At 36.2% G+C, this 22,812-nt stretch overlaps 1 protein-coding gene across 8 annotated transcripts in view; it reads right to left on the minus strand.

Annotated features, from left to right (window-relative positions):
* The window catches only part of SBF2 (SET binding factor 2), a 288,713-nt gene that overhangs the window by 113,475 nt on the left and 152,426 nt on the right, over positions 1 to 22,812 (minus strand). For all 8 annotated transcript variants that reach the window (XM_075094794.1, XM_075094793.1, XM_075094800.1 and 5 more), the window contains exons 7-14: positions 16,041 to 16,173; positions 14,360 to 14,468; positions 13,510 to 13,623; positions 12,614 to 12,691; positions 9,631 to 9,744; positions 8,973 to 9,101; positions 8,110 to 8,208; positions 1,200 to 1,404 (exon numbers count right to left, since the gene is read on the minus strand). In XM_075094794.1, the coding sequence (XP_074950895.1) occupies positions 1,200 to 1,404; positions 8,110 to 8,208; positions 8,973 to 9,101; positions 9,631 to 9,744; positions 12,614 to 12,691; positions 13,510 to 13,623; positions 14,360 to 14,468; positions 16,041 to 16,173 (981 nt within the window). The remainder of the gene's footprint in view (positions 1 to 1,199; positions 1,405 to 8,109; positions 8,209 to 8,972; positions 9,102 to 9,630; positions 9,745 to 12,613; positions 12,692 to 13,509; positions 13,624 to 14,359; positions 14,469 to 16,040; positions 16,174 to 22,812) is intronic.

The following is a 22,812-nucleotide window of genomic DNA, read 5'->3' on the forward strand; positions in this document are numbered from 1 at the left end:
CTGAGAAATAACTCTACTTTTGTGCTGCAATTAAACCCATTATTTCTTATCACTACAGATTATTCCCTTTCTTTTTTTAACAGCCTCTTATGTAATTAAAGACTGCTATTATGTGTTCCCTCAGTCTTCTATTTTTCAGTCTAAACAACTCTCCATCTTTCCTTGTAGGTCACATTCTCCAGACCACTGGTCATTTCTGCTGCTTTCTTCTGGACTCCCTCCAACAGAACCAAAAATGGATACAGTCTTCCAGTGTCCAAAAATGGATACAAACAGTCCAGCTGAGGTCTTAGTGAGTACAACACAAGGATTTCTCCATGGGGTTCATTGACTGTAATCCTGTTTATACATCCTACCAAGATGTTTGTCTTTTTTGCAATAGCTTGATATAGCTGGGTCTTGTTTGCCCTATGATCATTATAACCCCCAAATTAATTTCTGAAGAACTGTTGCCTAGTCAGATGATCATGCTATGCAAGTGCAATACCTTATTTGAAGAAAAACAGCAGAGAAGGACGAAATTCAACAGAGACTAGATCTCTGATTTTTCAAGATTAATTTGAATTCCAAGCTCATCCTTAAAAAGTTTTGGAAACTGCCAGCTTCGTGTGCCCTGCAAGTTTACTAAACATACTTGTTTATGCCATCATTCACACTGAGGAATATGACTGTAACTAATAGAATTTTTCTGGCATTGAAATGAAATTGACAGGCCAACAATGTCTACATATGTTTTTTATATTTAAATATAAGTTTATTTTGAGACAGATGCTATCTTTGTTCCTTGCCTTTTTCCAGTAATTTACATGTCTTCCACTAGTGTCAAAGGTGAGACCCTAATAGTTCAAAGCTTGGTGCAGCCAGTCCTACAAGTAACATATGGTGATATTCATCAGACCTAGATGAGTAGACAATATCTAATTCAATAGTTCAATCTAACTCAGATCCAATGCTTTTTTGTCATAAGTAATTATGGCACTCATACTCTGGATGTTTGACTTCTTAGTAAAGGCTTGGGCAATAGGGCTTTTAAAATGGTAAAGGCTAACAGGCAAGTCTATGTACTAAAGTTTACTACAATCGCTAAAAATACCGTATTAATGTGAAATTGGAAGCAACACATTGCAGCCATGCCAATTATATATTCAACTAATGAGACAGGATGACAAATATGTAAATTGGGGAACACGTAAACATACCAACAGGGGGACCCGCTGGAACGACACACTTCTTGTCCCCCCGGGTGGTGGGGGGGGCACCCTGACTCCTTGCAAGGCCTTCCTGGAGGAGCTCCTGCACCCGGCACTCATTGATCCGGGGGAAAGGGAGGATGTGAACCCGCAAGTGGGAGCCTTCTGTGGGCCGTGGCACTTTCTGGAATGCTATGTGGGGATTGGGATTCTCCTGCAGGTCAGAAGCAAAAGGTTATACACAAATGTGTTATGTAGTACTACCATCTGTCTCATCTGATCTTATTGCTGTTTTGTGTATCTCTCATACCTGAGAGATTAAGAAGCCAAGCATCTAAAGCCTAATATCATGTTTCATGTTCATATCACCCTTGATTCATTATCTGATACTTCCAACTTTGTTAAAGACTTTTATAAAATTATTTCTGTCAACATGCAAAATTCAAAAAGAAAGAGGGCAAAAGAAAATCACTGCTTAACTTAGGTTGATTCCATGCAGCTTAATGAATATTTAGGACCTGAACAGAAATTAGTTTGACAACGAAGCTCTTCATTAGAAAGAGGGTTGAAGAATACTAAAACACACAATCTCTTCACCAAGTACCGAGATATATTCTCATCTTGATCAAGGCTATGAAATGAAAAATCATTTTTGTACCATGTTGCATCAAACTATGGCAGTCCCTCCTTAGGGACCAATTTTCTATCTTCTGTATGTTCCATAAGAATATGTCACACAGCTCACTGCACTAAAAACAATGAAGAGAGTTAGTATAGGTGATCAAAGAGAGTAAAAGATGGATGTAAACTATAAGGAAGTAAAAAGAAGCTGTCACATCAGGTTTTGGGGTGTTCTCAAAGGATAGAAGAGACTTCTGTTGTTGCAAAGCTATCAGACTTTCCACTGTTTTGCCAACATGATTTGTCACTCCTTTATGGTCTTTTTTTTCTTTTTCTTTAAAAGAAAGCTTTTTATCCTTGTTTTGGGGTTTTCTTGAAGAGGTCTTCAGAATTAGAAAAAGTTAAAAAAATAGTTTCACGTTGCAGAACACTGACTTATTTGTTTTACCAAAATAATTGCTAAATCTGCTACTTTGTAATTTGTCTTGATCTTGACATGATCATGCAATACTACAATATCAAAGACATCAGCAAAATACGCCCTGTACCATATAACAGAGATGTGACTGTATGTGGGATATCTGAAGACTCGCTCCATATAGGTAAGCCCTATTGGTGTTTGTCAATACCAAATACCACATGCAGTATCAGTGCAATATGTGTTCCTGTACGTGGACACGCATCTTCTGCCTCTGGTGTTCAGCAACCAGAAAGACCATGTACATCATAAACCAGTAAGTTTCACTCAGCTGCCTCCAACTTGATTTCAGCTTGTTTAAAATACACTTTCTAGAAAGATACCCTGAAGAGAGCAAGATATGAAAATTCACCATTTATTTTAATTTTTTTCCTCAAATGGTTGATCATCTTTCCTGTTTGGGTTTTTTGGCTTCAGGTTGTACCTTTTCCAAAACACAGCTGAGATCTACATGTTCCATGAGGATTCTACCACCATTCACAGGATCACATCTCACATCTTGAAGAGTGCAACAATCAATCAAACAAAACAGGATATTTTCACCTCTTTATTCATATACCAGGGGTTATCATTAATCATGTCTGAGTTTACTGTTACCCAACTTGACTCTATGCTGTTAATTATTACTGGTTATGTGCCACTGCCAAAGAGTGCTACTCAATCAATTAGGTTCCTGTTGTACAAGCACAACTAGCTTGCAATAAAACTTATAAACAGGAGCTAGCTTGAATTTTTCAGTTACAGGAGACAAAAGGCAACAAGAAGATCTAATGCATCAACTTGAGAAAGAGCAGTCAAAACAAACCAGCTACTTAGGCATACAAATTCTCTGCAGAGGGAAGTTTAATGAAACAAGCAAAAAATCTAGCCAGGGGGATGAGAGCAGTGTATGCCAGAAGCAGCAAGACAGGGAAAGGGAACACAATCTCAGCAGGGGCTAATAGATGACATATAACAGAAAAATCCAGAAAGAGAGAATAAGTATTCCACATTCCATTTCATGGAAAAGAGAGATCCAGAGGGAAGATACAGAAAGAGTTACTTTAATTTTGCCGTCACAAATGTAATCTCAGCTGTATATGCTATTAGGAATGTATGTCTAATGTCTTCAACTACTGAAGCAGTATATGCCAAAAACTTGTCTAAATTTTCCACTTGTACCAGCTAGACTGATAAAAACATTCTCTCTCCTTAACAAACCTTGATTCTAATATGTATCTAGACTGTCACAGCTACAATATGATGACTAGACTGTGGAACAAGATGTCAAAATATGTCATGCAGCAAGTTTAAAATCAGGCAGCTCTAGGCATAACTTACAGAAGCAATGTTACTCGTCACAGTGCTTTATTCAAATATAGCTGTATGCATAACTACTAAAAATCTGACTTTTAAATACACTAAGTCATTGAGTTAGTGGAAGTAAAATAGCAGGTCAATCACAATGGTATAAATAAATCTCATCACAAGAGAAGACAAAAATTAATTAGCTTTAACAATGATTTTTAAAAATAATGTAAGTGAAAAGTTGCACATATCAATATAGACTCTTTCATTATAAAAATGATCTATATCCACTAGAAAACAAATACAAATGTTCACCGTCTCCTTTGGAGTAATTTAGTATCATAATACTGATGTGATGTGATGGTTGGAGGCCATCTTGGGAATAGTGATTACAAAATGATAGTTTTCAATTCTCAGAGAAGTAAGAAGAGGGGTCAGCAGACTGGGACTTGTGGAAGGCAGACTTTGGCTTGTTTAGGAGACTGATTGACAGAGTCCCTTGGGAGGCAGTCCTGAAGGGCAAAGGAGTCCAGGAAGGTTGAATGTTCTTCAAGAAAGAAATCTTAAAGGCACAAGAGCAGTCTGTGCTGAACAGACTGCTTTGGCTGGAACTCAGGGAAAAAAAAGCACAGTTTATGACCTTTGGAAGAAGGGGCAGGCAACTCAGGAGGACTACAAAGGTGTAGCAAGGTTATGCACATAGAACATTAGAAGGGCCAAAGCCCAGCTAGAACTTCACCTGGCTACTGCTACAAAGGACAATAAAAAATACTTCTATAAATACATTAGCAGCAAAAGGAGAGCTAAAGAGAATCTCCACCCGTTATGGGATGGAGGGGAAACATAGTGACAAAGGATGAGGAAAAGGCTGAGGTACTTAAGGCCTCCTTTGCCTCAGTCTTTAACAGTTAAGACCAGTTGTTCTCTGGGTACCCAGCCCCCTGAGCTGGAAGACAGGGATAGGGAGCAGAATGAAGCCCCCACAGTCCAAGGGCAAGTGGTCAGTGACCTGCTACACCACGTAGACACACACAGGTCTGTGGGGCTGGATGAGATCCACCCAAGGGTACTGTGGGAGCTGGGGGAAGTTCTCACCAAGCCACTTGCCATCACTTATCAGCAGTCCTGGCTAACTGGGGAGGTCCCAGTTGACTGGAGGTTAGCAAATGGGATGCCCATCTACACGAAGGGCCGGTAGGAGGATCTGGGAACTACAGGCCTGTCAGCCTGACCTCAGTACTGGGGAAGGTTATGGAGCAGATCATCGTGAGTGCCATCACATGGCACATACAGGACAACCAGGTGATCAGGCCCAGTCAGGATGGGTTTATGAAAGGCAGGTCCTGCTTGACTAATCTGATCTCCTTCTATGACAAGGTGACCCACTTAGTGGATGAGGGAAACGCTGTGGATGATGTCTACCTAGATGTTAGTAAAGACTTTGACACCATTTCTCACAGCATTCTCCTGGAGAAACTGGCTGCTCATGACTTGGATGGGTGCACTCTTTGCTGGGTAAAAAAGTGGCTGGATGGCCGAGCCCAGAGAGTGGTGGTTGGCAGCCAGTCACAAGTGGTGTTCCCCAGGGCTCAGTATTGGGGCCAGTTCTGTTTAATATCTTTATCAGTGATCTGGACAAGGAGGTCAAGTGTACTCTCAGTTCATTTGCAGATAACACCAAGTTGTGCAGGAGTGCTCATTTGCTTGAGGGTAGAAAGGCTTTAGAGAGGGATCTGGACAGGCTGGATCAATGGCCTGTGGCCAATTGTACGAGGCTCAACAAGGCTCAGTGCCGGGTCCTGCACCTGGGTCACAACAACCCCACACAATGCTACAGGCTTGGGGAGGAGCGGCTGGAGAGCTGCCTGGAGGAAAAGGACCTGAATATAAGCCAGCAGTGCCCAGGTGGCTAAGAAGGCCAATCCTGGCTTGTATGAGGAACAGCATGGCCAGCAGGAGTAGGGGAGTGATCGTCCCCCTGTACTCGGCACTGGTGAGGCCACACCTTGAATATTGTGTTCAGTTTTGGGCCCCTCACTACAAGAAAGACATTGAGGTGCTGGAGCATGTCCAGAGAAGGGCAACGAAGTTGGTGAAGGGTCTAGAGCACAAGTCTTATGAGGAGCGGCTGAGGGAATTGGGGTTGTTTAGCCTGGAGAAGAGGAGGCTGAGGGAAGACCTTATCGCTCTCCACAACTACCTGAAAGGAGGTTATGGCGAGGTGGGTGTTGGTCTCTTCTCCCAAGTAACATGTGGTAGTACAAGAGGAAACAGCCTCAAGTTGTGTTAGGGAAGGTTTACGTTGAGTATTAGGAAAAAAGTCTTCACAGAAAGGGTATCAAGCACTGAAACAGGCTGCCCAGGGAAGTGGATGAATCACCATCCCTAGAGGTATTTAAAAGACGTGTGCATGTGGCACTCAGGGACCTGGTTTAGTGGTGGACTTGGCCATGTTAGATTTATGTTGGACTCAATCATCTTAGAGGTCTTTTGCAACCTAAATGATGCTATGAGTCTATGATAATAACAATTATATTGTTTGCAGCAATTTCCCATATTTATAGGACATTACCACAACAATAGTGCTTATAACATTACAGTCCCAGCTCTTGGGGAAATAAAAACTTTTAAAAGATAGATTGATTTTTAAAGAAACTTTAGTGCAATACTCCTCATTTTTCTGCTATATCTTCCCAAAATTTGAATTTACTCATCTCTGCCATCTGATCAAAAAGAACCAGACTAGTTTAATTTAATATAGCCCATTGACTTTCTAATGAAACTAATAGTTCTGAATGTTGCAGAACTGTCAACTAACATACCTTCTGACAGCGTTAACCTGAAAGACAGACCTGAATCTGGAAAATCAATGCTGCTATATACAGCACCACTATTAAATTAGTAGTAGAAAAATTAATATTTATTCAGAAGTTTTTATTTCCTTTAACTTAATATTAGCTCTTAATAGAAGATTATTCCATCAGTACTTATCATTAAAAGTATGCTGTAGGATCAGGAGTTACACCATGGAATAAAGATATTTTATTACAGATGAGATCTCGTCAATTAAATGAATCTATTTAACAAATATTTTGATGCCTGAGTTTCTCTTCCTTTTCCATAACATACATTCTCTTATCCTAAGTCTGAAGTGTCAGTGTAAGGATATCAGTGTTAAGATACTCCAGTAAGTATGCTACACCACATGTGGACAAAAGACAACATTTCATACATATTTTTAAACATGAAATGGTTTTAAGTCCACAAAGATGTATTTGCTCTCTCTTCTTATGTCTATTACCAACAAGGTAGATTAAAATGCATATCAATTCTTTCCTTAAAAAAAAAAAAAAGTATAACATTCATTTAGCAATTTGAGGAAAAGAGAGATGGACTGAGCAAGTAAATGTGTCTGAAGACAGACACACAAATTCTGCAACGAAAGACAATATTAAAGCCAAACCTCATTTCATACATCTTACTAGTCACACATTCCATTTACTTGAAATACACAGATGTAATTTTCAATCCAAAATCCACTGACACAAAAGATTGCTGAATCCACTGGTTGTAAAGTTTTGGATTTCCTATGGAAAAGATACCAATTTGACCCCAAACAAAGATTGCATTGACACTGACAAAATGCTTAAGAGCAATTTATTTTGGAAAAAAAAAAGACACACACAACCCACCCCCGTCCCCCTCCAACCACCCTAGAACTTGGCAGTACTTAGTAATTCTTGTGATTATTTTTTTTTTTTTCACAGAAGTGTAGAGGTAAATCATAGTTTTGGGGAAGTGGGATATGAAAAGAAAGGGTGATAAAGGTGTAAGCTGACAACATAAATAGATATTGCTCTGCGGAGTCTGAACAACGACAGGAAGTGTGAGGGGGAGGGAGATGAGCTGATGCCAAAGAAAAGAAACAAACAACAACAACAAAAAAAAAACAGCTAATGGAATGGTAAGAGGTTTTACAAAAGCACCATGGAACATAAAGGCATGATAGGAAAGCAAGAATAAAACTGGAAATGGTATTCTAGGAAACCTAAAGAGTCCAAGAAACAGGCTGTAAGAAATGAGATAGTCCTTGCTGAGCACACAAATCATGGGCACTGGGTTGCACAGCAGGAAAGGTCTGCTGAAAGAATACATTATGCCAAATTGGAGGTACAGTTTTCATGTGGAAAAGTGTTGATAGGCAAGAAAAGAAATATTTGGCAAGGACAGGTTGCAGCAGAGAAAATAAGTTTATATATATTATGTGGATACACACTAAGAAAACAGAATGTTACGTAACAGTAGATATAAATAGATCAGTATTAGCATTAATAAATCAATATTACTATGCTGAACTTCCTTCACATGGACAAAATTGGTTACATTTAAAGTCCCAAAGTCTTTTGTCGTAATGCAGAAGACGACTACCACAAGCAGTCATTTCCATTTTCAGATACTAGATTGATCTCAGAAATAAGAATTTTCAATGTTACTATTTCAACTCTAAAAGTGCAGCAGGTATAGTAAACTTACATTTTTGAAGAGCTGTTCTGCAAGTTCTCTAACGTGTTTTATCATTTTGGGTGGGTTACCTTCCTCGGCTTTAATTCTTTCGACTTCAAAGGCTACCAACTTTAAAAGAAACACATAAAAGAATAAAAATGTTGATAATTCAAATAGGAAAGAAACTATTTTTAATTAAGTTATGAAATGTTAATCTGAAATTGAAACTGAGCAGAGAAAACTGAACACTGAAAAATGTGCAATGTCACTTTGCTCTGGAACATGAGACATTTTCACTTTCTTATAGAGCTTCTGTTACCAGATTTTATAGTCCTGCCTAACAGAGGAAATCCTACATACATAAAACATTCCTTTAACATTTCTAATTCCACAATCCGTACTTCTCATATATACTACTACTACACAGAATTAATACCAAACTCTATTTGTACTCTACATTCAAATAAAAGCCAGCACAGTGAAATTATGGCATTACTTTTTAAAAGAAAAAAATGTTTGTCCCTGTTTATAATGTTGGGTATGTATTTAATTCAATATTTCTCAATTACTTTTTAAATGTTTCTAAGAATATAATTAAATTACTCAAAATAATTCTGTACTAGCATATGTGATGCATTATGAAATTCCAAACCTGACAATAGGAACAGTATTACCATGATTTATACAACTGTTTAGCTTCATACACATAGGCAGAGCATAATTTTAAGGAAGTAAGCTAGAAATGTACGCTTAGTAGAAAAATAGAATTTAGAGTTTAGTATGAACTTTATATAATAAACAGTGAGGATTCAGATGCAATTCAATAGTTTTTCACATGCTTAAATATCATCGGTACATTTTCATTTCCTTGGGAATACAGAAACAGTTTTCACCTCGTCAAAAAGATCACATGCTCTGAAAGGAGGGCCCCTCTCTGACACAAAACCAGCAAATGCCATTCCATTGAGAACCTTGGTTAGAAAGTCATTCTCAATTAAGCCTCGCTGACCCAAGAAGGCTGCCTGCAGTAAAGATAGGAAAAAATGCCTGTATTTTATCAGTATCAAAACTACAACCAACTATTTATGTACTAGCAGTTAAACATTTTCACCAGCTTACAGTAATACATGGTACTTTCTTATTAAATCTTATATATTACCTAGTATCTTTTTATACCTAAATTCAGGAATGACGTAACAGGAAGTTTGATGCACACATTTTATAAATCTCATGGGCAATAACAGAAAGCTAGTACTGTCAAGTATTGTTTTCTAATTACATATGTATGTTTTAAAAATTCCTTAATGATTCCTTCAATGTTTCTTTGTATTAAATTTTAATGTTAACTTTGTTTCAAATTTCATCACCATCTCTGCAATTAGTCCCACTGAAATGCACTGACACGGTGCTATGCCAAAATTATATGTTTATCATATGTTGATTGTTTTGTTTTGTTTTTTTGAACTTTAACACTTGTTCAAAAGGCAAGCATGTGGGAATAACGTGACACAAACAAATACTAACTAAATATACACGACTGCTTCTCTTTACCTTATGGAAATGAATTACTGGTTCAGCATGAATTCTGATCAGCTGAAGACATGACCGGTATCCTTGGAAAAGTTGTGCAAATAGCCTAAGGAAGATTGCTCGCACTTCTTTATCCTGTAAGCAGTAATTGAATATGCTGTGAAAACATTTTCATATTCTGAACTTTTCCATGCTTTGTATAAAGCTATCTGAGAAATGCCTACAAATTCATCAGACAATGCAGCAGTGTAGCATACCAAGTGAAGATACTCGTGCACATATGAAGTTCTCATATATGAGGCTCCAGTTTCACTGACCTGTCCTCAGATGGCAATGACAGCTTTAGTACATTTTCACCTTTTTACTCCTACTGCTCTTCTCCATGCCTGCACAACAGCCTCTGGGCAATGCAAGTATAACTGCTGGGGCAGTCATGTGGTGACCCACATAAAAGAACTGCCATGGGAGAAAACTGATGCTAAATAAAGGAAAGAGGGTATTTTAGCCTGGATTTATTCCCTAAAATAAACGTGGCTCTGCAGCACTACACAAGCAGTGCCACTGGACAGAGGGTCCTGTGATTCCCTGCTACCCCACCAAGCTAGCATTGCTGCTGCTGGGGGAATGTCCTGATTTCAGCTTTTCTATCAATCTAAATTTCTTCCTAGTAGCTGGTATAGTGCTGTGCTTTGTATTTAAGATGAGAATAACAACACACTGATGTTTTAGTTGTTGCTAAGTAGTACTTACACTAGTCAAGGACTTTTCTGTTTCCCATGCTCTGCCAGGTGCACAGCAAGCTGGGAGGAAGCACAGCCAGGACAGCTGATCCAAACTGGCCAAAGGGATATTCCATACCATATGGCATCATGCTCAGTATATAAACTGGAGGGAGTTGGCTGGGGGGCAGTGATTGCTGCATGGGGATGGGATGGGCATCAGTCAGTGGGTGGTAAGCAATTGCATCACTTGGTTTGTATATTCTTTTATCATTATTGTTGCTCTTCCTACTCTGTCCTATTAAACTGTCTTTATCTCAAGCCATGGACTTCACTTTTTTTTCTCCGATTCTCTCCCCCATCCCACTCATGCAGGGGGGAGGGGAAGAGAATGGCTGTGTGGTACTTAGCTGCTGACTGGGCTTAAACCACAACAGGGAACCAGGCTCAGAGCATCACAGGCATCACCACTATCTGCTGTGGCTCTGCCAGCTGAGGATACTGCTCTAAGTTTGCTCAGCTACTTATCTAGGACTTTTCCAACTCACGTCTTCACTTGCAGCCAAAATAAGCCAGGGTTAGTTTAGAAAGTTAAAAATAGTAGATATTTAAAGTCCTGGTTTATTTTGATTTAAATTAGTAAAGGAGTGCTTAAATAAACATCTACGGGTTAATGGAAATGATGTGAACAGTTGGGGGCAGACTTGGGGCAGTGACATCTTCAGCTGGCCCAGATGCAGCTAAAGACTGTGAACAAATACTGTGCAGCCCACATTATTTTATTTTAGCTCAGGTACCGACTCAGACTGCTGCCACATCTAAAAGCTGATGTCTCAAAAATTGTTCCATGACCTCAGGTTTTATGGTGTCTCAAAGAACTCTTAAAACAAACCATAACTTTAAAAGTTACAAGCAGCAAAGAATATTAGATTAACGAATCAGGTAAACAGCCGATCAGCTAAAAAACAAGCAAATACAATCTAAATACGTTAAAGCTTGTAATGATTTTGTAAAGAAGTACGTTTAGGTATATACAAGATTCTATAAAGCTGTCCTATTGGAATACTTTTCTAGATGTCTGTTTATTCTTCTCTGGAACATGATCAGTGTTATTCTGTTTTTAACTTGATTTTGTAAGAGCTCAATTTACTGCGAGATACCCTCATTTTCTCTCTGTCCAGGCTGCTGTCTATGATTGTAACAGGTATGTTTATACCCTGACTTTTTGGACTAATTGAAAATATGGTCGTTTCTTTCATATTTAACGTATTTCTTATTTTGATTCAAAATTGTCTTAATTTATAACTTCACCATTCAAAGCGAGATCTTAGCTTAATTTTGCCATTAGTTTAAATGAAATCTGGATGACATTTTCTGTCATCAGCAATGCAGAAACCTGATCTTAAAGCAAGAAATAAGAACAACAGATATATTGCACCACTTCAGTCTTATGTTTTCAAATAAACCTACACAAAACTCCAAGGTGAATTCTTAAATTGAATTGGCTTTTGGATTTTAGTTTAGACTACCAACTCATGTTTGATTCTGGATACTCCTACAAGCAAAAATAGCGCCTTTACCCAGTTGTTAAGTTATCTTGGCTTCACAACTACTTTTAATCTAAATTAACTAGATATTATTAGAAAACTTTTTATAGATTTTTTTAGTATAGACAATTATGTATTGTTTCATTCAGGTAGAGGTTCATTAAAGCCAAATGCAATGGTAAAAAACATACAACTTCTTTCCCAATATGTCCAAGCATATAATGCATAATAATCATCATTGTTATTGTAAAACCAGTGACTTATGTTTCGCTGACACAGCTACCACTTCTATCTTTACTCATATTTACTCAAAAATCTAGATCTTGAATGACATTTTTAATGTTTCTGAACTTTTTTTCCAGGCGGGGTAGGGGTAGGTCCTATAAGAGAGCTTAGTTTTAACATTTACACACACACACACAAGAGACCACCAGTTTGTCCACGCATGTAAAATACTGCAGATTTCCTGGTCTACCAAACAGAGAAGCACAGATTTCACTTAATAGGCAGAAATACTAAAATAAAATAAGGTGTCTTCATATGAATACAAACACATTTATAAAAATGTCTAACCCATTAGAATGGTATTAAAGGGCAGAATGCATTTCTTTGCTCCACCAATAACACTATAAAGGATATGGAAAAGAAAACACAAAGCAGAAATTATTGAAAGAAAGTTAGCCTAAAATTTCAACAGTTTTCTACTTAAGAAAGTCAGACATAACACAGAAATCTTACCAGCATTTTTGAATGTGATAAAGCTGTTCGTGGGGGAGGGAATGCATAATCTGCTGTTTCCAAATCAGGATGCAATACCTAGAGAATTTTGTAAACAAAATTTTTTTCCCTCCTTTTGCTGAGGAAAGAACAAATTATTTTTTTCTTCTTTCTCAAATTAATATTCACTCATATTAAGTACCTCAAATAACAGATTGAGTTAAATTATGAAGACTGTATGGAAATAAAGGTGGGATTAATTTCTCAGCTTCAGGTTTCTATAAGTGAGCTAGTTATCAATAACATCTATTACAGTCAATGAAGCTAATCAATATAGTTAGGAATTTCGGAGTTGATTCATCTGAAACAGATTAACAGTCAGAAAATTCTTCTCTTGAAGATGTGTTCAGAAGCCTCCAAATAAGGTGTCTTCTAACTTATGACAATGATAGTAAAAAGACAAACTAGTGATTCCCTAATGTAGAATAAATAATTCTTAAATATTAATATAGGAGCATCATAGAAATAAACTTTAAGACTAATTGATTATTCTTTTGTTAAACTTCAATACAATGTACAGTTGAAATTAATCTATGAAACAGAAAAGAAGCTAAAATGAATAGTAAAAATGCTGCTCAAGCACTGAAGTTTATTTAAAACTTGAAGTATTTAAAAAATCATTATTAGGCAGGAAACTTCCTCTTGAGTAGTGAAAACACATTTCAGTAGTATTTTACTGATTATATTAACTCTAACTTCAGATAATAAATTCTTCTAAGAAATGGAATGTTGGTAGGAATCATAGTTTTAAATCTCACATTTCCAGTGCATTTGAAAGCACTTTAATAGTGAAATTCATGTTTGTTTCTTTAAAAATAGGTGAGAGGATAGAAAATGGGGTTTGTATCAAAACATACTAGAGAAAGCGCCATTTGAGTCTGATGTAGCAGTGGCTCTGGCAGCTGGGAAAGATGAATACATTCAGGAATTTTAATTGTGCCTCCATCCAGGTCTGCTATGATTACATCTAACTGTAAGCAACAAACAAAAATATTATCAGTAGTGTATACTGTGAGCATAGTTTAAAAATGCAACAGTTCAAATTTCATGATCTGCATGTAAATTAAATTGAAACAGTTTAATTTATAGAATGCTTTTGATAAAGTTTCCTTTATCAAAATACTCTAAATACTTCATATTACTGAATCTAGCTGTGAAAAACAAATGTAAATTGAAGGAACCAAAGGAAATGAAATTAGGGCAAACTTTTAAAAGTGACTTCTGTTTCTGGATGTTCCAGGTCCATGTTCAGTGACCTAATAGGCTGTTTGCAAAATGACACAGTGAGGACAACTGTAAGTAAAGTCACACGTTTCTAGGTACCTCTGTAACCCTGCTTTAGTTTCTCCAAGCATGTGCTTAAAAAGTAAGGATAAAATAAAATAATTAAGGATACATTTAAAAATTGTACGCGAATTGTTCAAACTCATTACAAATACATGACAATGCTGGAAATGGATTAATTCCTTCCCATCCCGTACTAGAATCAAATTGTTTCCTCTCTCTACTTTAAAGTCTCAACGTATTTACAAAAGAATTGATGTTTTTTTCTTTTCTCTCTTCCTGACTGTCTTACCTTGCCTTCTATGGTAATATTTTAAAAGTGTATGTATTGTTCATATAACATCTCTGAATCACAGAAAATTTCTGCAACTAAACATCACAAATGACATTGTGACTATGAATATGCCGGGTAGATATACTTACAAGCTCATGAATGTCATTACGAAAGACAGAATGTACGCCAATTATGAAAGGAGTTGGTGAGCTGAGAACTTCCAATAGCTGTGCAGGAAGAATTGGAATATAGGGATAACTGTGAAAAGAATAAATAAAATAGAATAAAAGCTCCCGACTATCCCTTCACATAGAGCAGCTTTTTTCTTAAAAAACAACACCAAAACCCAACCAACTTCCTGTTATGTATTAAATTTACTATAAATACCTGTATTTTAAAAATACAAAAGATGAAAGTATATATTAAATACTTCTAAAGAAAAGTTCCATGCTATTAAAAGAACATCCTCCATGTAAACTCCAGAAATTATTATAGGGTCTACAATTTATTGCAAATAAGAGTATTTTGCAAAATAAGAAAAGACTATATTTGTAACATTTATATTATATGGACACTACATTTGTCCACAACTTTTAGGTAACTAGGGCATTGAACTTATGCATAATACTTTCACTTTAAAAAGATGGGTAGTTTTTGGCCAGAGACCCAGAGGCTCTGCTTTTTGTAAAACACCATTAATAGGAAGTCTTTTGCTTTGATATTGAAATGACAACAAACATTATGAACAGAATTCTATATTTCAGATGTTTGATTTGACAATTTTAAAAAATCCAGTGATTTCATCAGAGCAACGTGAAAATCTGTATCTAAACTGATCAATGCATTTCAACACCTACTTATCAAAAATTTACATTCATGACCATTTTAGTATTAAGAAACATATTCCAAAACTCACTTCCAATTTTTTTCCTTCTCATTCTCTTATTAAAATGAAGCCCATCTCTGAAATACTTTAAATAAAAACGTGCTACTAATACAAGCATCTTTTAAAACAGATGAGTCAGAATTAGATGTATTCCTCCTAAAAAACCCAAATAGCTTGACATTAAGTTTTCAATTTCAAAATGCTGGATTCAGATGTGGCTTTTTAGACAGACTCTATCTATTCATTTAAATTCATTCTCTGGTGGGTATTTGTCAGTGAATTAAAACTGTGATACAAACTAATGTAGATGTTATCTTAGAACCACAGAATCTTTTGGATTGTAAGGGGCCTAAAGGGCCTCAGGACATCATTTAGTTCAGCCTTTTGCTCACAGCAGAGTCAAGACTGAATCCAGACCAAGTTGCCCTGGGCTCTGCCCAGTTGGGTCCTGAAAACCTACAGGGATGGCAGCACCACAGGCTCTCTGTTCCACTGCTTAGTTACCCTAATAACAAAACATGTTTTCTCTGCATCCAGTCAGAAACCTTTCTATCTCCTGCTTTGGTTTATGACCCCAATCTCTTGTTCACCTGTCATGTACCTCCTCTTACTTGTTGGCAGGCTGTTATTAGGTCTCCCCCATATCTTTCCATGCATTTATTCTGGATCATTGCTGTCAAATTTTACCATCCAACTGATGTTGTGAGTAGGGTTTCTATTTTATTTGTAGGTTGGATGTTGCTCATTTAATTGCTTCCATTGTAATGATGCAATCAGATTTTTATTAATGATGTGCACAGGCTAGGACTTGTACATATGATAAAGAAAACCTTTGCTTATTTGAACAAACAACATAAATCTTTTGTTAGGGACAGTGCAATATAAGATATAAAATGAGTTATAAGATTAGTCAAAAGAGTTTGAAGATTCAAAACTCAACTCACCTATATTTGAGGGGAAACATCAAAGACTCCAGAGCCCTACAGGCATCACTGAGCCTCTGAAAACTTGCAGAGTGAAAGAGAACTTTATTTTCTGTAAGCACTGCACAGAATAAGCTAAGTACATTTTGGATTCCTAAAAAAAGAAAAGAAAAACAAAACCAAATAAACAACCTGTAACAACGTGCCCAAAGAAGAATCAAAATTATGTTAAAATGTACCATTTTCTTGAGGAATTTTCAAAAGGCATATATAAAAAGCATAAATTGCCAAACCCCAAGTTTTGCTAGCTTTTAACTAGTGCAGTTTCCTTTCTATTTTTCAGGTTGATAAAACACTACCTGAATGTATTTCTACATTTCATACATATTCTGTTATATACAGAATATATACCTTTTTATATATATATATACACACACACAGAATATATCCTTTCAATACCACTTTTAAGGATTTCCTCTTCTCGGCACAATCCCCAGCAGTGCTTAATAAAGACTTCCAACACTCTTGTGTATTTCTAAATAGCTTTCTGTGTATCTAGAATTCAATTCTGGTCACTGATCCAGGCTGACTTTTTAAACAAGCCCCACTGGATTTAGGGTAAGACTTATGAATCAGATGATGGGTTTGGGTTTTTTTAAGACAATATAATTTACCTAGGAGACAAAGCCATGTGCTTTCAGGGAAAACCAAAAATACATTTCCTTTAAAACAAAGTCCCATCCTGAGAAGCAGACATGTCTGAGATATGTGAGATATGCTGAAATTTATGAAATTTCCTGAAATATGCTGGAATGTATGATGTTTCCCTGAGGACATAGCTTGTGTTATCACTAAAACAGCCTGTATTACCTTTACAACAAAGCTACTGCTTATCTTGCAATAATCTTCCCAATAAGAAGTGTGACTATATTCATATGATAATTAACTGTTTGTTTTGCTTAAGTGATTCTTATTACATGTTTTGACAAATCTTTTTTCTATGATGTTGTATGGAAATTTGCATCGCTGGGGTGGAGCTTGTTTCATAAATATAAAGGGACTAGGATTCAGAGACGGTTTATGAAAAAAAGACTTAATTCTTAGTATGAGCAAGTCAAACAATAACATAATGGTTTCAAAGTCTATTCTCCAAAAATCCTAAGGACAGATTCGTGAAATCAAAGGCAGAGACTTGAGAGGACTCAAGGACTCAAGCTATGTTATAACACTGTGTTACTGTTGCAAATATTTGCTATTGTTTTCAGTGGCATAGTTAATACTGTGTTAGTATAAAATAAACTGCTTTATAATACACAATGTAAGGATAGTGTTAAAGAAAAAACAACCTAGTTTCCTTATGTGCATGAAATAGCCTCTAACCATTCACTGAGGAGTGCTAACTTGAAATAGTGTCCTTGCTTGTGTATGTATGTATGAGGGTATGTACGTATTTGAACATAAAGTTAGAAACTGCTGCCTGTTTTAAAAAAAAAAAAATAAATCTCTGTAAGAAATTAAAAACGTGAACTGCCCTTTTTATGCAAAACTGCCTTTGTTCCTTTCCCAAAAGATTTTAAAGATTGCTTTGGAGTATACTTTTTGTTTTAAACTAAGTTTTTGTTTTCAAGCTAAGAGGGATTTTTACACCATTTCATTCAACATCAATTATCTTATTAATACACTTAAGAATATATTTTTTTAAACATATGACACTTTTTTCCTATAATGAAATACAAAAATTCTCAAGCAATCCTATATAAAACTTTATGAGGAAAATAATCCCTACAAAACTCAGAAATATTCACAACATTTGGTACAACTAAATTCTCTAGCGATCAAAATATTTACAACTAAAAATTCTTGAAAAAAATGGTTGACTATTCTGCATGTCTTAAAATTGTAACCTAGGCTGAGAAGTAACAGATATAAAATATTTCCTGGATGTTATTGACTATAAATTGTGTTTCACAAAGACTGAAAACATTCCTTTACTGAAAGTATTCAATGAAAATCAAACTGTGTTAAAAAATTGCCCTTTTTTCAAGCTACATGGCCTTTTTTTATAGTGGATTACGATTATTCCAGAGCCTAGAAGGAATATCTTAATCCCAATACCTTTAAAAGTCCTGCAACACCCAGTATCAGCATTTTTCACTTGAAATCTCTTCTGAATAATAGGCTTCCTCATCAGATATAAAAAAAAATACAATCCTCAATAGTATATAATTAATGAGCACTTTAAAAAAGCAAAATGTTTACTAACAAAATACATTAATGAAGTGGAAATCAAGATTTTTTTTTTATGTATAAGGAGGATACCTGCAAGTACTTCATATTTTTTGAACACCAGCCTTCTAAAAAGATGATGTATACAAAACATTCTGACTTTCTAGTGTTGATATCTGTCTATGAAACCAAAATAAAATATTATGGTTACACTGCTTTTCTTTGTTCTATTAAAAAATTGAGAACACACTGGCTGTACAGGACAAGATCACGCATTCTCCTAGGGACTACTAAAAAGAAACACTATTGTAGAGCTAATATAGGTAATCTTCATGTTCATACATAGCGTTAACTTGTACGTCTGTTAGATTTTTATCTATACCACTCTAAGAAATAGGTTTTGTTAAGTGTCTTCAATTTACAGAAAATTTGGCATGTCTCATCAGTGTAAATTTTTTTTCTTGCTGATTTTTCTTGATAGTTTCTTTTAAGAACCCAAGTTATTGTACACTGTGTTAGAAGAGAGGTCAAAACTCAGCGTTGAAGTTCCACTGAAGTTCGACTTTTCTACGCAGAGTATGTTTTTGGTAACCAGAAAAATAAGGTCTTTGTTTCTGTAAAACTCGGGGGAGGGGGTGAAGAAGTAAAAAAGTACTATGACAAGTTTGTCACCTGAACTCATCTACAATAAAGCCTGAAGTTCACAAGCTCTACCTTCCTCCCAAGGTTTTACTGGAGGACAAATAGACTATACTCAAAAGGCAACAGTCACTGGCATAAAAAGAAAGGAAAAAAAAAGAAGAAATAAACCAATGTTTGGGCTTTTTTTTGTTTCTTTGTTTCTAGGTTTTGGGTTTTTTGTGGTTTTTTGTTTGTTTGTTTTTTTAATTTAAACTATTAAGCAGGGATGATACAGTTTGTCAGGATTTCATAGTTTCACTGGGGAAGTTAGTCTGGTTTTGCTGCCTAATAATGGCCACAGATAAAGCTTTAGTTTGTACTCCACAAAGGCATTTCTCATTGTAGCTTAATATACAATATACCAATATACCAATATAATTTGACATTTAAGATTACTATTTTTAGCAACTCTCTCCCATGTAAAAATTTGATGCCACACAAAAGAATATTTACTGCAAACATGGTTTTATTACATTCTCCTAGTTGGTGTCTCAGATGTTCACCACATTTTAACTGGCCATGAAAGATGAATTTGAAATGCTTGCTGTGATATGAATGAAACAGATGTAGCCCCACCTTTACTGAGTTAGACAAAAGCATTGCTTTATTTGCAGAACTTATGAAAGTGACCAAAACTGAGATAATCTAAACACATCTCTGTCATAAATCAGCAGGTCTCGTAGGGAATAGCAAGTAAAAACCCAGTAAGAACACTGGGAAATATCCAACCTTTTCTGTGAGTTTGAACAGGGACAGATGAAAGCCATCATCAAAGCAAGGAGACTGGCTGGTAGGGGCAAGGAAAGCTCACTTGCCAAATGCTCACATATCAAAATCGATAAAAAGCGTTGTCTCTCCAGTTTGGTGATCCCTATCACGTGTCCAAGTTAGCAGGTCCTTCAAAAAAGCAGTGAAAAGCAACTGTGGACTATGTACATTACTGCCCTGCAATCTATCATTGGCTAAAGCCCCTGCAAGGAAACACCTCAGCACAGCAGCAGACAACCAAGGGCAGGATACAGATCATCTGCATGCCCCGTCTGCACACCTGGGCTAAGTCCAAATGCATACAAGAAACCTGTGTGGGAAACACGCAATAGTTACCTAATGTACCCAACATAACTTTATAGATGATCTTAGCTTCAGGTTGAACCTTGTATTTTCAATAGATTAAATCTCCATCTAAAAGTGATTTCTAAATTCTCTCAGCCATTTTCTCCTTCTGAATGCAGAAAGTCACCTCACCAAAACTGGCCACATTTCAGCAGAAACAGAAAAAAGAGACTAGGAATCTTGTGTGCTTGCATTTGAAAATAAAATTATGTTCATTTCTGCAAGGTACCTACAATATAAATGAATATACCACAATGATAATATTTGACTTGTCCTGTGTAATGAGATTTCATATAAAAATACATAAATAACTTACAAGAAATAACAACACAATACAAAAAAATGCCAAGAAATAACCAAGGTAATTTCTTTGGGTATGTTTCACAAAAGCCAGTTTAAGGTGAAGAACTTCACTGACACTTAATCTTTCCTGAATGAAAGCTTCACAGCCTATGAAATATTAAAGTATGAAAAATTAGAAGTTATGAAGTTTTGGGGGGTTTTGGTTTGGGTTTTTTTTTTTAGTACTAGAAGTGCTCTTTCACTGAAAGGCTAATCACCAGTATCAACCAACTTCACGAAAACAGGCTACTCAGTTTGGAAATGCACTTGGACAGTGAAACCCAGGCTAACCACTTCCACTGACTGAAAAATTTGTACAGCCCAGGCAGCTTCTTTGGTACCAGATTTTTTCCTTCCCTTTCTCTCTCTCTATTTTAAAAACACTCTGAAGACAATACAGAACAACATAAAATAAATAAAATCAAGTGTACAATATAGACATCTAATCTGGAATTTTCTTATTTTCAAGATGATAGCCACTAACTCAATAGAAAAATTATTGCTCCACACATACTTTGAAATACATGTTTTCAGGAATATAAGCAATATAATGACTGTGAAGGAAATTTTCATCTGATAGAATCAAAGAAATTATAAGTAGTAAGACACTTGATTACTTTCCTTTTTTAAACCATTTACACTATTGATTATTTGACCCAGCCACCAAGGTGGTGTTTCAAGCCTTGCAGATTGTTTACTGAAAACAAACACTTCCGAATAACAGCCCGAGCCCAGTTTCCTCATGCTACAAGACAAACTTGTGTCTGTCTGTAACCTTGAACCATACACAAGTCTTCAGACTCCATGCTACATCCGATGCTCATTTGTCAGGGCATAAATAGACAACATGAAAAACAACAAACAAGTTGATTTTTACAGATTACTCTTTTGCAGTCTACACACAGACAGACATCCTGTAAAATATTATACATACACTGGAAAATTTTGAATGGAGGCTTCCTGACCTTCACTGTTTTCAAGTATTTAAAGAATCTGTAATTTGTACTAAATTATCTGACATCCTACATCAACAAATGTATCATTCTGCCTGCTTCCTGTTGTTCTAGAATTTAAGTATTTATTGAAGCATGATTTAAAAAAAACCTCAAACACAAAGTGTACTCAACAAATTATTAACTGTCCTCTATATTGCATGAAATCAAAATATTGTCACTGACTTCTTCACACTTTTGTAAAGAGTTATAAACATGAGATTTGGAAACTCAACTAGTTGAATACATTATTATGCCGATATGCCATTCTTGAATTACTGGACACAAGAAAAAGCTTAATAGACAAAAAAAATCCATAATTTAGCCAGACTAATCCAGGAAATGGGTCAACAAAGACTGAAAAGCCTTTCTGAAAGGCCAGTGGAGAGTGCATAGCACGAGTTCTGTGCCAGGCAGTGTCAAGCTCTAAAGATAACTGGGAAAAAAGTAGAGAAAAACAAAACTCTTTTCATTTTTATTTTTAGATGTAGCTGCATAGCACTGCTAATGAACAAAATACAGCTTAACTAATAAATAAGAGGCAACAATTGTACTCAATACTCATATGGGTAATCCTTGCCAAATCGCATTCACTTGCCAACCCAAAAATTACATGGTATCTCCAAGCAACTACACACAGTTAAACCCAAAAAATTGCTATGTCAATCAGTTCAGGATCAATCCACATTTAGAAGAGTATACAGTTCTGTTATTAGAGTAGAACTGCACTGCACACTACATGATTAAATTATAGCCAGACTTGCTCACAAATGGGGAGCAATTTAGCTGTGCCAGCAGAGAGTTTTGTGAGGGTTAATTTATCCTACTTCTGGCTGGGTAACAGAGAACATGAGTCAGACCAGGAGATTAACTTTTTTGATCTTTGTCAGACTAAGAAAGAAGCAGTCTCGAAAGCACAGAGCCTTCAGCAAAGGCCCTCTCTCAAAGAATCAAACATTTAATGAATAAAGTGTTCATGCTAATTTCTGAGCACATACAAGCAAACATGGGTGTGACACACAGTACTGAAATCAAAACACATTTTTAGATATAAACTTTTGATTTTTGGAACTGAAGTGAAGGCAATTCAGTATCTGAACCACAAACATTGCATCTTCTTTGTAAGAAGGAGGGCAGAATGAAGGCTTCTCTACAAACCAGCCTTTGTGGAGGGTACGAAGAGGAAAGGAACAGGAGGACTGTACAGAAAGATTCTAGTATAAATGCCATAAAAGCCAACTGATCATTAAAGACCATATCAACGAGACTGTGAAAATGGGTGTGTGTATATATATATAAAAGGTCTCTTCAGCTGATGGATAAATATTCCTACCACTATTGCTCCCCCAAAGTCTAACAATATCAACTGTGTTCCATCAACACAGAGTCAAGCAGATGGTTGTCATCCAAACCCAAAATTACACAGGCACAAGGAGACA

The sequence above is a fragment of the Phalacrocorax aristotelis genome, chromosome 5 (genome assembly GCF_949628215.1).
Source record: "Phalacrocorax aristotelis chromosome 5, bGulAri2.1, whole genome shotgun sequence".
NCBI classification, from domain to species: Eukaryota; Metazoa; Chordata; class Aves; order Suliformes; family Phalacrocoracidae; genus Phalacrocorax; species Phalacrocorax aristotelis.